The sequence below is a fragment of the Physeter macrocephalus genome, chromosome 11 (genome assembly GCF_002837175.3).
Source record: "Physeter macrocephalus isolate SW-GA chromosome 11, ASM283717v5, whole genome shotgun sequence".
Taxonomy (NCBI): Eukaryota; Metazoa; Chordata; class Mammalia; order Artiodactyla; family Physeteridae; genus Physeter; species Physeter macrocephalus.
The window spans coordinates 154,913,481-154,928,540 of record NC_041224.1 but is presented as its reverse complement, the minus strand read 5'-3'; the positions used below and the strand labels follow the sequence as shown (position 1 = coordinate 154,928,540).

The window sequence follows — 15,060 nt, the reverse complement described above, 5'->3', positions numbered from 1 at the left end:
ATTCCCATCTTACCCCTAGGTTCTTCATGACCTTTTTTTTTTTTTCTTAGATTCCATATATATGTGTTAGCATACGGTATTTGTTTTTCTCTTTCTGACATGCTTCACTCTGTAAAGCTCTTTGGTGGTTTCCCCTTTCCAGCTGAGTATTACCTTGATTCCTTATCAGGGCATACAAGGCCCTCTGCAGCCCAGCCCCACCTGTGCTCTCCTTTCATTTCTCTTCACCTTGTTCCCAGCCCCATTAAAGTGAAACTGGGTGTGTGGTTGTGACGAGGCTCACTCTAAATCTGTGCTCTACTCTGCATCTACTGAAGGTTTGGAATCCACTGAAGTGCTGGAGCTCCCTTCTGGGGAGTGACACAGCTAAGCCCGTGAGATCGCCACTTGGCTTTTCTTGCGGACTTTTAATTGGGAAAACTTGGTCAGAGATTACCTGCCCTTGGTTATTTTTAATGCCACAGGGTTTCCATTGTCTATTCTATACCTCCTCTTTGTTGTTTTCTGGGGTTTCTCTCTGAGAGAGAAAAACCTATTCCACTGACTCTTTTTTTCTTTGTAGTGTAGGATCCCGAGACAGCAGAACAGATGCACCCTTTGGCAGCCAGTTGCACCCTGCACTAGAGAGAAGCCCAGGGATGTTATATTTTGGGATTATATTTCTCCACCGTGGAATTCATGCAGTTCATTCCAGAAACATTGACCCTCTGCTTCTGTGACACACCCTCGCTGAAGGTCTGATGGACAGACACTTTCTCTTGACCTTGCAGCTGTTTTCTTTCATGTGGAAGTTGGAAGACAAAGTGAAAGTGGCCAAAAGTTACCTGCTTTGGTGGATAGGTGTGCTCCCCTTGGTTCTCAGAACATGGGCCCTCGTTTAAAGGTAAGGTGACAGACTAGTTAAGATTTACTTATTATTGGGATGTAGAACATGGACTCAGTGACCAGTTTCTAAGCCCCCTCAGCAGGGGTTAGCATTGACGTGCACAGTTGCAGTTGGAATTGACTTTGCTCCCAGCAGGGCAAATTTGAGTATGAAGAAATCAATTCTCCATTTCTGGGAATAGACTTTTTCACAACCAATCTTCAATGTTAGGGCTAAAATTTATTTGATATTGTAATTATAAATCTTTTACTAAAAAAAAAAAGGCAAAGAGTTTTAGAATATGTATGTCAATCAACTTTATAACATTCCCTTGAGACATTTCCCCTTTCCCTTTTTTGTAGGTAATGTGAGCCAAAGTTATGTAGTGTTAAGCAACTTGCCCAGGATCTTTTAGTAAGCAAGTGATATTTCTGCATTAGATAATTGGTACTGCATTCCATTTTCCTTTGTAACGCTTTATTTTTATTTCAAAAGATTTAAAAACGGGCCGTAGCATTTGTCTTTCTAATTTTATCCTCGGTAAGATTGGGTAATGCTTTTCATACTTTCTTTTACCAGTTTCTTAAATCTTTTCTCTTCCCAAATATTTCACTATCCCTATGACTCCACTCTTTTTCATGATTCACTGTTATATGAGGTTAAGAACACTGGGTTTCAGAGTTAGACAGGCTTGAGTCACTTAACCTGCTGGGAGAGGTTCAGCAAGTCAACTTTTCTAAGCCTAGGGTTTTTTTTTTCAAGTCTCTAAAATAAGAATATTAATGCTTATTTACCAAGTTGTATTGGAGACAATTACTTGGGCTAACGTGTAAAACACCTAGTACATTGGCCTGTGGTAAGTGGCTCAATAAGGGGGTTGTAAGTTATGGGTTTACTACTATGAGGTGGGGTGGGAGCAGAGACAGGGCAGAGAGGGCACGACAGGTAGAGTAAGAGGACAGAAAATGCCTACAGAAGAGGTGAATCTGGAATAAAAGTGATTTGAGGGGTCACCCTGAAAGGAAACCCTGTACTCAAAGACAAAGGCATGGAAGCTTTGTGACAGCATCCAGAAAGGAGGAAAGTGCAGAAGGAAGGCAAGTTTAGAGTGTGACCACGGGTAAAATTGAGAGATGGGTAAGTATTGTTGGGGAGTTTTTTTGAGAGGTATTGTAGAGAAGTGGGACAGTTTATAAAGATCACATCAACGAGTGATGAATTGACAAGAGCTAACTCCCTGATCACAAGGAGGCTTCACAGAGAAGAGAGGAGAGTTTGGAAAAAACTAATAGTTGGTATGCTGAGTTTTAAACAATAAAGGGAATTGGAGTAGAAATGTAGAATTGAACTTTTGGAAAAGGTCTAGGTGATCTAGATCAGTGGTGATGATTTGGTTGAGTGACAAGTGAATGGGGAAAAAATGGACAAGGACTTAACAAGGTCAAGTTCATTATTATCAGCCATGAGGATGAAGACTATGGCTGTTCCACACCATTCCCCCAGTATCTGGCATATTAAGTAGGTACTCAGTATTTGTTGGATGAGTTATTTTAGTATTAATTTTTTAACTCTTCGTTATAAAAATTTTCAGACATAAAATTAGAAAAGTTTGAAGAACTCCCACATAGGCAGAGATTTTAAGTATGGTAAGAGAAGCCTTGCCTTTTGTAGTTCTGATGCATTTCTCTTTGAATGAAGTGTGGACCAATAGAGAGGTTCCCTCAGTTTCTTACTGGCTCTGAAACAAAGGAGTAGTGATGCTGCTACTACTATTGATAATAATTATAATAATAATTAAAACTGAGAACTCACTGTGTGCCAGGCACCATTCTAGGCTGTTTACATGTGTTAACTCTTTTCATCCTCACAACACCCCAGTGAGGTACACACAGATATTAGCCCCATTTGATGGATAGGGAAACTGGCAGATTACAGAGAGATTAAATAAGTTGTCCATGGTTACCCTGTGAGTGGCAGAGAACGGATTTGAACCCAGCTAGTCTACCTCTAGTCTAGTCATGCCCTCATCCTCTATATTATTCTCTTTGCTCTGCTGTTTGATTTGAGAGTCTTGATGGCTGTGGAGAGTTATATTGAAGTCCTATCACACTAAAGGAGATGGTGTCATAGAAATTATTAAACTTCATCTCTTTTTACGGCAATGAGAATTCTGAAGCTTAGGTCACACAGTTGCAGCCCTGGAACTGGTCTCCAGGCTCTGACTTACTGCTTCTCAGCTGCCTCTCACAGAAAAGGTTGTTGTGGTTGTCAGAGACAGTACATAGGAATTTTCCCAGCCCTCATGATGTGTGCCATAAATTTAGCATTGCTCTATTCCTCTAAGGAGTAAGAGACTTAAGACCACAAGTCTGTAACATCACCTACATATACTTCATTTTCTACTGAGTGCTGTAACTTTGCTGAGGGCTAAATGTTCACGTCCAGGATCAGAGCGAATGACGTCCAACTGAGGGAGTATTTAAGACAATTAAACTGCTGGTTTTGGTTCCACCAAGTCACCTAGTGTATCCTGTAAGGCACAGACAGTTGCTTTTTGAGAGATGATAACAGCTTTTCAGCATAGGGTCCCAGGAGGTGAGATTCTTGTTTGGGAAGGAGGCTCACTAGTTGTGATCTCAAATATTGAGTTAGTATATTGTCCTCTGTAATAGACCCTTTGGAGAGCAGCTTAATTCATGTGTATTGACAGTGCTAATGTTCCCTGTGTGGATTTCTTTTCTGGTAGGACTTTGGACACCAGTCTAAATAGGGATTTCTGTGAAACTTGACATGGTCATTCCTCAAATTACCTACTCCCTATGGATTCCATTGGATATATTGTTATCAAAGGATCTAATGGCCATTTTTGGTCACTCTTTCTCTTAAATTTTCCCAGCATAATTAGACATAAAAGCACACTTGGTTGGAAAAAAAAAAAAAAGTTGTTTTGGTCCCTCCCAAATCTGAGCATAGAAATTTTCAGCTGTCTTGTCTCTAAGTTATATATTAATGCTGATAAAAGGTGCTGGGTTGAGATAACATTGATAACCTTAATATATATTGACTTGAAAAGAAAGAATAAATTTAGTGCATTGTGGATTGGAGAGCATGTACAGTCTATGCTAAGGTCAAAACTCAGTGATAAGATAGGAATGTCAGTGTGCATTGCATTTTTCCTTGGCAGTACCGTGGGTGGTTCAAATGAGTAATAAGATTGAAGTCTTATTCTGGAGATAAGTCTAATAACAGTGAAAGTTTCCCCTCAGTCTCTGGCCCCTATTTGAATTGTTCTGACTTTGGCAGGCATCACTTAGGATGAGAAGTACAGTCTCCTCCTTTGCTTCCTTCCTCTCCTTGGCCTCTCTGCTGAGCTCATCTTCCACAGGGCCCATTAGTTTGTCTGATTGGTAACAGCAAAAGAAAATGGTTTCTCTTACATGCCCATTGCTTATTATTGGGATGACCCAGAGTTCATTTTAATTACATAATGCCAACCTGATGATAATAATCCTTTTAAACATTTTATATAACTATTTATACTTGGATGAATTACTTCCAGAAGGCAAACGTAAGGGAAAGTGACTCCATTATATTCCTTGCCTGTGTTAATTAGTACCACTTTGCATGGGGGAGGTAAACTGTCTTGGGGCCCTGGATCCAAGAAGATGAAAGCCATGCTATTACATTTTGTAATTAGAAGTGGCTGTTTGTGGTATTCCTAGGGTGGTCGGTAGATTGGGAGTCTTTAGGGGGAATGATGGTCTCTCTTTCTCTGAAATGTTGTAGGGCACCTGTCAAACTAGAGAGAGAGCAGGTATAGTAAGGCTGGAGATGGTAGGCTCAAGCGACGTGCTCTGCTTTATCTCTCTCTGAGACAGCTGTAAGGAAGAGTTAGAGGAAAAACTAAACAAGTTTTCTTTTGCAGCTGCAGCTGTGATCCTCGGCTGTCTGTTGGCATTGAAGGGACCTGATGTTTTACGTTATTGGTACGTTATAGAAAGAGCTCTCTATTATTTCTTTGTTAGGGTTGCTTGTATCATTTTTTGCCTCCTTACCTCCCCCTTTCTCCTTGAAAATAGACTTAGAAATATTTCCAGGCATGCCAGAATATACCTTCACAGAGTTGGCAGTGGAATTCATTCATTTGGGAAATATTTATTGAGTAATTATGGCCAGTGCCGGATGCTGTTTCCTGTTGAGTCAAAGTCGAATAAGGCAAAAATCTGCCTCCATGGAGTTCATAACATGAAGGGGGAGAAAAGTTATAATAGATGAATGAATGCACGGGAGTTTGAGGGGGCCCAGAAGAAGGAACCCCTAACTGTGGCAGGGATTGGGGAGGGCTTTTGCCAAATGGACAAGGAAGGGGAAGGCTTCCAAACGGAGAGAGTAGAGTGTGCATTCTTTTTACTATGTCAGGACCCAGTACATGAAGGGAGGTTGGGGGTAGGCATCGTATGTGGACCGTGGTGTAGAACAAGGGTTGGTAATCTTTTTCTGTAAAGGGCCAAAGAGTAAATATTTTCAGCTTCCCAGGCCATACAGTCTCTGTCACAACTACTGAACTCTGCGGCTTTAGGGCAAAAGCAGCCCTAGACAACAGTAAATAAGTGGGTGGGGCTGTGTTTCAGTAGAATTTTATTTACAAAAACAGGCAGTGGGTGGGATTTGGTCCGAGGACCCTGGTATGGAAATTCCTCTCTTCACCCACAGAGGCAGTGAGCCAGTAGAGGGTGTCTTTGGAATTCTTGCTTGACAGATGACTGGCCTGTTCCACAGTGAGAAGCTGTAATGTGTAACTGGCGGGTGGTGTGTGTTTTCTCTCTTTTACATAGGTGGCATCACAGTGTCTGTGGTTGCATTCTTCTTCACAATTAAGTTCCTCTTTGAGCTTGCCGCACGTGTAGTCAGCTTCCTCCAGAATGAGGACCGAGAACGCCGAGGGGACCGGACTATATATGACTACGTGCGGGGAAATTACCTGGATCCCCGGTCTTGCAAAGTCTCCTGGGATTGGAAGGACCCCTATGAGGTGGGCCACAGCATGGCCTTCCGAGTGCATGTAAGGGAATGTTTCTGTCTCCGTACCCACTGGGGTTTCTGAGTCAGTTGCCTTCCAGAATCCAGTTCAGTCTGTTGGTGGTGCTGGCCTGAAACCTTCATGTTCTCCAACACCTCCCCACCCCCACCCCCCAGGAACTTGGGAATTGTTGACATCTGAAGAGTCACACATTTCTCTATCATTTTGGTTTAATAGGTGCTTAGCTTGGAAGAGGTATAAAGCTTAATGTTACATTTTCAAAATGAGAAAAATATTACTGAAAAGAGTAGGTGTTACAGATTAGGGGTTGGCAAACCATGGCCCAAGGGCCAAATCAGGCCCACTTCCTGCTTCTATAAATACAGACTTATTGGAACACAGCCACACCCATTCATCTTCCTGTACTGCCTGTGGATGCTTTCACGTTTGAGGAGTTAACCACAGTTGAGTAACTAACTGTGTATGACCCGCAAACCAACAGCATTACTCTCTGGCCCTCTGCAGAAAGTTTGCTGCCCCCTGCAATGACTTTTCCCCTGCAGCCTTGTGCTTAGCTCCATAGCCTGAACCCCACTAGCCCTGCCTAGTGCTTTTGTCCACTCAGTGCCAGTGGTACCCACTGACTTACCTTTACGTTTGGGTTAGCAGTGATAATATAATAAAAAAGGGCAAGTAAGACAGGGTAGGCAGCATCTGTGGTTCAGAAGTGTCAAGTTGAAATGGACTCAATGGTGTATTTTACCCCTTTCCTCAGAATACATTAAGAATTTGTTCATGACTTAATGGTTTTCTTTGAAGCATTGAGAGAATTTGTTCCTTCTTGTGTGAGCAGGACTGTAGGAGTGGGTGGATACAGGGGTTTACCAGTCACCTCCTCCGTCCCCACACTCTCTCAAGTAACACAGGAAATGATTTTCTCCCCCTGCGCAATAATGGGTATCCCTCTTCTCCACACTGCAGTTATTCTATAAGAACGGGCAGCCCTTTCCTGCACATCGGCCTGTAGGACTAAGAGTTCACATCTCTCATGTTGAGCTAGCAGTGGAAATTCCAGTGACCCAGGAAGTCCTCCAGGAGCCCAGTTCCAACGTGGTCAAGGTGGCCTTCACTGTGCGCAGGGCTGGGCGGTACGAAATCTCAGTGAAGCTTGGTGGATTAAACGTGGCCTATAGTCCCTACTACAAGATTTTTCAGCCTGGTAGGTGGTTCTTTCTTTCTTTCTCTCCCTCCATTCCTTCCTTCCTTTTTCTTTTCCTTTCTTCTTCTTCTTTTCTTAAACAGTGCCTTTGTTGAGATTTAATTCACATGCTATATAATTCATTCATTTAAAATACACAATTTAGTGATTTTAAAAATTTGTAGACTTGTATAACCAACACCACAGTCAATTTTAGAGCATTTTCATCACCCCATCACCCTGTACCCCGGTCACTCCATATTTTCCCCAAATCCCTTAATCCTAGGTAACCACTGATCTGCCTCTGTGGATTTGCATACTCTGGGTACTACTCTACCATTTACATTGCATAAAAGTGTGATCATAACATATGTGGCCGTTTGTGACTGGCTTGTTGCACTTAGCATAATGCTTTTGAGGCTTGTCCATGCTATAGCATGAATCAGTACCTCATTTCTTTTATTGCTAAATAATATTACGTTATATGGATATACCACATTTTATTTATCCATTCATCAGTTGATGGACATTTGGGCCATTTTCGCTTTTGACTACCATGAATAATGCTGATGTGAACGTTTGTGTACAGTTTTTGTGTGCACATATGTTTTCATTTCTCTAGGAGTGGAATTGCTGTGTCATCAGCCGGGTAAGTTCTTAAGGGGTAAGGGTGCCAGAATAGACCAAAGGTAAAGTCTTCTGATTTTTGAAACCTTTTCAAGTAAAAGCACCTTGACCCTAATCCTACCCTTGCTGCCAGTATGTGTTTTACTTCTTACTGAAGAGTGTCTGCCCAAGCTTCTAGCATCTTAAGAATTGATCTATCTATCTCAACTTTTTTTACCCCCTTGTGTCCTTTGTACCAGATAATAGATGTTCATGTGCTTTAAAGCCTAAAAGTATAATCTCTGACTCCTGGTTCTGCAACATACCGTTTAGTGTGCTGAGACCCTGCCTGCCCTGTTTGCCCTGCCTTGGCTTCCTTTCGACGGTGTCATTAGATACTAGCCAGGTTGGTGTCCACTTTGGGAGTCAAACCATAACAAGAGGAGTCTTGAGGAGATTTGCATATGTTTGCATGAAAGGTCCTCAGTTTTCTTTCTCTTATAACAGAGGAAGCCTCCGGACAAGGTGGCTCCCAAGCCTTCTCCCTGTCTAGGTATTTCCTCCTTTGCTTCAGTGACTCACTCACAGACTCCTTTCCACATGAATTAGCATCACCTTGCCTCCTTGCCGCCAGTGGAGAACAGTTCATATCCTTATAATGTGTACCAGCCCTTTTCTTTTTAAACTAAAGTTGAACTTTTTTTTTTTTTTTTGCGGTACGCGGGCCTCTCACTGTTGTGGCCTCTCCCGTTGCAGAGCACAGGCTCCGGACGCGCAGGCTTAGCGGCCATGGCTCACGGGCCCAGCCGCTTCGCGGTATGTGGGATCTTCCCGGACCAGGGCACGAACCCGTGTTCCCTGCATCGGCAGGCGGACTCTCAAGCACTGAGCCACCAGGGAAGCCCTGAACTATTTATTTTGACATGATTGTAGATTCTCCTACAGTTGTAAGAGATAATACAGAGAGATGCTCTGTACCTTGACCCACAGTAGCAGAACCAGGTTATTGACATGGATACAGTCAAGACACAGAACATTTCCATCACCACAAAGATCCTTCATGTTGCCTTTTGACAGCCACACCCATTTTCCCTCCCTCACCCACCTGGTGTGTGTGTGTGTGTGTGTGTGTGTGTGTGTGTGTGTGTGTGTGACGCGGGCCTCTCACTGCTGTGGCCTCTCCCGTTGCAGAGCGCAGGCTCAGCGGCCATGGCTCACTCTGCAGCATGTGGGATCTTCCCGGACCAGGGCACGAACCCGTGTCCCCCACATCTTTTTATATGTTTATTTGCCCTCTGTGTGCCCTTTTTGATGAAATGTCTTTTCATGTCTTTCACCCATTTTCTAAATGTATTTTTTGTTTTTTACTATTGAGTTTTGAGAGTTCTTTAAGTCCTTTGTTAGAAATGTGGTTTGCAAATATTTTCTCTCAATCTTTAGCTTTCCTTTTCATCCCCTTAACAGGGTCTTTCACAGAGCAAGACTTTTTAATTTTGATGAAGTCAATTTATTGTTTTCCTTTTATGGATCATGCTTTTGGTATCTGAGAACTCTTTGACTAGTACTAGATTCCAAGGATATTCTCCTATTTTTTTTTTCTAAAAGTTTCCTAGTTTTACATTTAATATTTAAGGTCGTGATCCATTTTTAGTTAACTTTTGTATACTAGGTCAAGATTTTTTTTTTCTTATAGATGTCCAGTTGCTCCAGCATCTTTTGTTGAAAAGGCTAGCTTTCCCCTATTACATTGCTTTTGTACCTTTGTCAGGGATCAGTTGGGCATATTTGTGAGGATCTATTTGTGGGTCCTTTGTTTTATACCATTGATCTGTGTGTCTGTCGCTCCACCAATACCAGAATCTTAATTACGCATCTATGTAATAAGTCTTGAAATTTAATAAACTGACTCTTTCCACTTTACTCTTCTTTTTTATAATTGTTTTAGCTATTCTAGATCCTTTGCCTTTCCATATAAATTTTAAAATAATACTGTCTAAATCTACCAAAAAATCTTGCTGAGATTTTGATAAGAATTGTGTTAAAATTATATATCATTTGGGAAGAATTGACATCTTTGCTATGTTGAGTCTTCGAATTCATAAACATGGTATGCCTCTGAATTTCTTTTTTTTTTTAATTTAATTAATTAATTTTATTTATTTATTTTTGGCTGCATAGGGTCTTCGTTGCCGCGTGCGGGCTTTCTCTAGCTGTGGCGAGCGAGGGCTACTCTTCGTTGCAGTGCGTGGGCTTCTCATTGAGGTGGCTTCTCTTGTTGTGGAGCACGGGCTCTAGGCATGCGAGCTTCAGTAGTTGTGGCACGTGGGCTCAGTAGTTGTGGCTTGCAGGCTCTAGAGCACAGGCTCAGTAGTTGTGACGAACAGGCTTAGTTGCTCCACAGCATGTGGAATCTTCCCGGACCAGGGCTTGAATCCATGTTCCCTGCATTGGCAGGCGAGTTCTTAACCACTGTGCCACCAGGGAAGTCCTGAATTTATTTCTTTAATCAGCGTTTTGTAGTTTTCAACATACAAGTCTTATACGTGTTTTGTTAGATTTGCACCTAAATATTTCGAGTTTGTTTGTTTATTTTGCAATTATTCACTTATTTTTAAGGCCTGCTTCACTTGTAGGTTCCCAGGGGCGTTCTAGGTACTATATCTATAAGTCTCAGTTCTGTTTTCTCCAAGTTTTTCTGTCATTTTGTTTAGTGCTTGCAGTGGTTAGGAATTTGTAAAAATGAGTTCCCAAAAGTTCATTTGAATTAATCTATTTGTTTTCTTTCTTTTTCTCTGCCTCATAATGGTATTGTTTATCCCTAGGAACTGGGCAGGCACCCAGCTTTCTAGGACTCACTGACTGAGTAGATCTTTGTGCCCTAAAAATCAGCTCTCTGAAGTTATGTTCCATTGTCTTTGTTCCAGGAATGGTGGTTCCTTCCAAAACCAAAATCGTGTGCCATTTTTCTACTCTCGTGTTGACCTGTGGGCAGCCACACACTCTTCAGATAGTGCCCCGAGATGAGTATGACAACCCTACCAACAATTCCACGTCCTTGAGAGATGAGCACAATTACAGTCTGTCCATTCATGAGGTAAGCAGGCTCCCATCTTGCCCTGCGTGCTCCCACCTGTCACTCTCACCCTTTCTAGTTCACTTCCATCCATCTCCTTCTCCCTGACTGTTGTGCCTGCCTTCCTTCATCTGACAATACCTATCTCATTAGTAACTGTGAGACTTCGATTTGCTCGTAGATAGGAAAGTTCTTTGTAGAGAGTAAATTACTGTGCAAACAGGGAAAATTTTCTATGGTTGGTGATGCTTTGTTTTCCTCCTGTAGCTCGGTCCTCCGGAAGAAGAGAGCACTGGTGTCTCATTTGAGAAGTCAGTGACATCCAACCGGCAGACCTGCCAGGTGTTCTTGCGGCTCACCCTGCATTCTCGAGGCTGCTTCCATGCCTGCATTTCATACCAAAACCAGCCAATCAATAATGGCGAATTTGACATTATTGTCCTAAGTGGTGAGTTGAGAGAAGAGCTGTGATTTAGTCCTCTTCTCAGGCCACTTGTTCTTTGCACGTCTGCACTCTTCTGACCAACCCCACAAATATTAGATATTTGAGCCAAACTTGGTTTAGAGCCTTGTGGACTAAAGGTCTAGTGATAGGTAACTTTCTCCCCTGTCTTGCACTTTAAACCTTATTCCTTGTTATACTTCAGAGAATGAGAGGAATATTGTCGAACGCAATGTGTCCACCTCAGGAGTGAGCATTTACTTTGAAGCTTATCTGTATAATGCTGCCAACTGCACCAGCACGCCGTGGCACCTCCCGCCCATGCACACAAGCTCTGCCCAGCGCCGGCCCTCCACGGCTCTGGAGGAGGAAGATGAAGACTCACCCTCTGAGTGTCACACCCCGGAGAAGGTGAAGAAACCGAAGAAGGTGTACTGCTACGTGTCACCAAAGGTTGGAACTCCCATTCTTGCCCCCTGCCCGAGCCTGCTTGTAATTGGTATTTGGTTACAAAATCCACAAAGCAACAGTCTGAGAATCAGAGTGAGATCACTGCCGTGTCGGGGTTCAGGGATACTGAGGAGGCTGCTTCAAGTTGAGCAGAAGGCCGTGCCTCCTCTTCTGTTGCCCATGTCTGGTTTGGCTGGATTACATCTCTGTCTAGAGAGTCTGTGCCTTGGGGCTTTAGAGCACCTGTGGCGTTCTGCTGTTTGATTGCTTCTGGGAAGATTTTTCAAGGCATGACTCTCAGAGTTTTAAAGAAAGCTACTTTTAACCATTAACAATTTCTCACTAGTGTAAAAATTACTGTTGGACCCTTGTACTGTTTCAGAACAATTTGATCTTTCATTCTGTGATTTGTGAAACCACAACAGATGTCATGATCGTGTACAGGATTGGAATAGAGAAATTTTGGCCGAGACAAGGAGGTGAACTTCCCAAGGCCCCTGAGCTAAGAGGCGCTTTGTCTTAGGGGTTTTCTTTTTTAGTATTTGTATTTTGCTTATTCATACAGACCTCAGACAAATGAGACTCTTGAAACATCCCATTACATTCCTTTAATTGCATAACCAAAACTGGGTTCTAATTCTGTTCTACTGTAGAGCACTTCGCTATGTACTATTCATCATTTAAAAATCTAGCCTTAATTTGGCCTGGGGGAATGGCAAAGAGGGAAATGGTGAGGTAGAGATAAAACAAGATTGGCTGTGACCTGATAATTGTTGAAGCTGGTGATGACTTCATTGTACTGTTTTCTCTTCTTTAGTATGTGTTTGAAATTTTCTTTAATGAAGAGTTCTTTAAAAATCAAGAAAAAAATCTGACCTACTACATGTTCAGATAACAGGGTTTTTAAATTTTTATTTATTTATTTTTCAATATTTATTTTATTTATTTATTTTTGGCTGTTTTGGGTCTTCTTTGCCGCACAGGGGCTTTCTCTAGTTGTGGCGAGTGGGGGCTACTCTCTTTGTTGCGAAGCATGGGCTCTAGGCGTACAGGCTTCAGTAGTGTGGCACGCGGGCTTAGTAGTTGTGGCTTCCAGGCTCTATAGCACAGGCTCAGTAGTTGTGGCGCACGGGCTGAGTTGCTCCGCAGCATGTGGGATCTTCCCGGAGCAGGGCTTGCACCCGCGTCCCCTGCGTTGGCAGGCGGATTGTTAACCACTGCCCCACCAGGGAAGCCCCACGGGGGTTTTTTTTAGATTAAAAAGTTTTTGCATTGTCTTTTATTGTAAATGGCAACAGACCTCTTTTTATTCTTACATAAAGTATTTTTATGAACTTTTTTGTATGAGGCTCCTCCCATCCCCCACCCCCTCTTCCCCAGCAAATCCTTGGTGCCATTCAAATAGAGATAAAGCAGTGGGCATGGGCCACTGGTGTTCCCTGTCCACTGACTTGGAAGAAGTCTCTCTGAGCAGCATCTGACTAAGCAGAAGGAGATTTTGATTGTTTCTAGGTGAAATGTTCTCTACTTATAAAGTGAAAACCTGATCTCAGATATTTGGAAATGGTAGTAAGACTTGAGTATTAAGATTATGAAATACCTGTGTGAAATTGCATGGTGAGAATAATACTTTAAATTTGCCTATTTTAAGATAGAGTTGATGTTTTCTATTTGATTTCAGTCCTAAATTATCTTCTTTGTTTAGAGAGGAAAAGGGTTATCATGAGAAATGTAGATGGGGACTGATATTTGAATTACTATACTCAAATAGAACCTCTTTATTTATCATTCACTTCATTTTCTATATGTTGGTCCTCCAGCAATTCTCAGTGAAGGAGTTCTACCTGAAAATCATTCCCTGGCGCCTTTATACCTTCCGAGTGTGCCCAGGAACAAAAGTAAGTTGAACCTTACATCCAGTTCATGTAGAGCAGGCTTCAGCCTCCAACATCTCAACCTTTTCTTTTTTCCTTGAAGGACTTTTGGTGTTTCTGGAAGTTCTCATTGTGCACACAGGATTTATTGCCAAATAAAGAAGGAGTTGTTACCTCCTCGTGAAAGATGTAGTTCTAGGAGGACACGTGCCTACAGAAACAGCAATTGGTAGCAAGTCAGAATACTTCAACAGTTATCTTTTGCCCCTAAGACTAAGTTAATGGAGAGGGTGCTGGTAACTCTGACCTGAGCTTGGCTTCCCAACGTGCCAAAGGTGGCTCTTTTAGCACCAGTAGTCTCATCTATTAAAAAAATTTTAAAAATTTTTTTAAAGTGGGTTTTTTTTTTTTAACTCTTCTGAGTTTTTGGAATCTAAAGGCAAATGATTTTCCTCCAGCCAGTTTGCCCAACCTATTCAGGTGCTCATTTGCTATTTTACATATCCTTCCTGCTTTCACCCTTCTTATATTTTATTTTGGAAAGTCTGTAGTGTTGCCTGTGATCCTTACTAAAGGTGGTCTCTGTGACTCGAGTAATTTAAAATAAAATCTGAATCGTAGAGCACTGAGGTGAAAAACAAGGAGATGGACTCCTGGTAGGTACTTACTTGGGGAAAACAGGCTTAACTTGTTTTTGTTGGTTGGTCAGAAGGGTAGGGATGTGAAGGTTTTTTGCTGGATTTGAGGGCTTTATAGATGAACTCCTTTTCTTTTTTTTGTTTTCCTTTTGTCAGTTTTCATACCTTGGCCCTGACCCTGTCCATAAGCTGCTCACACTGGTGGTGGATGATGGCATTCAGCCTCCCGTGGAGCTCAGCTGTAAGGAGAGGAACATCCTAGCAGCCACATTCATCCGCTCACTCCATAAAAACCTAGGTGAGTTTGGACAGGGATTCTGATGGGGTAGGCAGTGACCCCAGATATCTGGGTGCCTGAGGGTGTAGAGGTGGCCTGCACAGGCGTCTTATAATGAGGCTGTAATCATGATGGATCTTGCTGCTCCTTAGGAGGCTCTGAGACCTTTCAGGACAAGGTGAACTTTTTCCAGAGAGAGCTTCGGCAGGTACATATGAAAAGACCACATTCCAAAGTCACCCTGAAGGTCAGCAGACATGCATTGTTGGAATCGGTGCGTAAAGTTTCATCCCTGTCAAAAGTTTCCAACTAGAAACCTCTGTGATATTTGGTTATATTCTGCAGGTTATCTTTTTTATGAAACCCACATCTCTCTCTTCTTTAAACGTATTAAAATCAGTGTTCTATGCATTTGATTATACTGAATTTGGGGCAGATTTGTTGGAGATATGTTATCGAAAGGAGAGACTAGTTGACACATTGGCTTTAAAATCAGACTGAACCGCCTGCCGATGCAGGGGACACGGGTTCGTGCCCCGGTCCAGGAAGATCCCACATGCCGCGGAGCGGCTGGGCCCGTGAGCCATGGCCGCTGAGCCTGCGCGTCCGGAGCCTGT

General features: G+C 42.5%; 1 protein-coding gene across 8 annotated transcripts in view; it reads left to right on the top strand.

The window, feature by feature from the left end:
* Nucleotides 1–15,060, top strand: part of AREL1 (apoptosis resistant E3 ubiquitin protein ligase 1) — a 42,832-nt gene that overhangs the window by 17,197 nt on the left and 10,575 nt on the right. For 4 of the 8 annotated variants that reach the window (XM_055088617.1, XM_007117107.4, XM_055088619.1 and 1 more), the window contains 10 exons: nt 563–883; nt 4,791–4,851; nt 5,701–5,927; nt 6,867–7,104; nt 10,614–10,783; nt 11,030–11,210; nt 11,410–11,657; nt 13,475–13,552; nt 14,323–14,464; nt 14,596–14,717. In XM_055088617.1, coding sequence (XP_054944592.1) covers nt 4,836–4,851; nt 5,701–5,927; nt 6,867–7,104; nt 10,614–10,783; nt 11,030–11,210; nt 11,410–11,657; nt 13,475–13,552; nt 14,323–14,464; nt 14,596–14,717 — 1,422 coding nt within the window. In that variant the 5' untranslated portion in view covers nt 563–883; nt 4,791–4,835. The remainder of the gene's footprint in view (nt 1–562; nt 884–4,790; nt 4,852–5,700; nt 5,928–6,866; nt 7,105–10,613; nt 10,784–11,029; nt 11,211–11,409; nt 11,658–13,474; nt 13,553–14,322; nt 14,465–14,595; nt 14,718–15,060) is intronic. The other 4 variants (XM_028496194.2, XM_055088620.1, XM_055088618.1 and 1 more) reach the window with 2 other exon arrangements.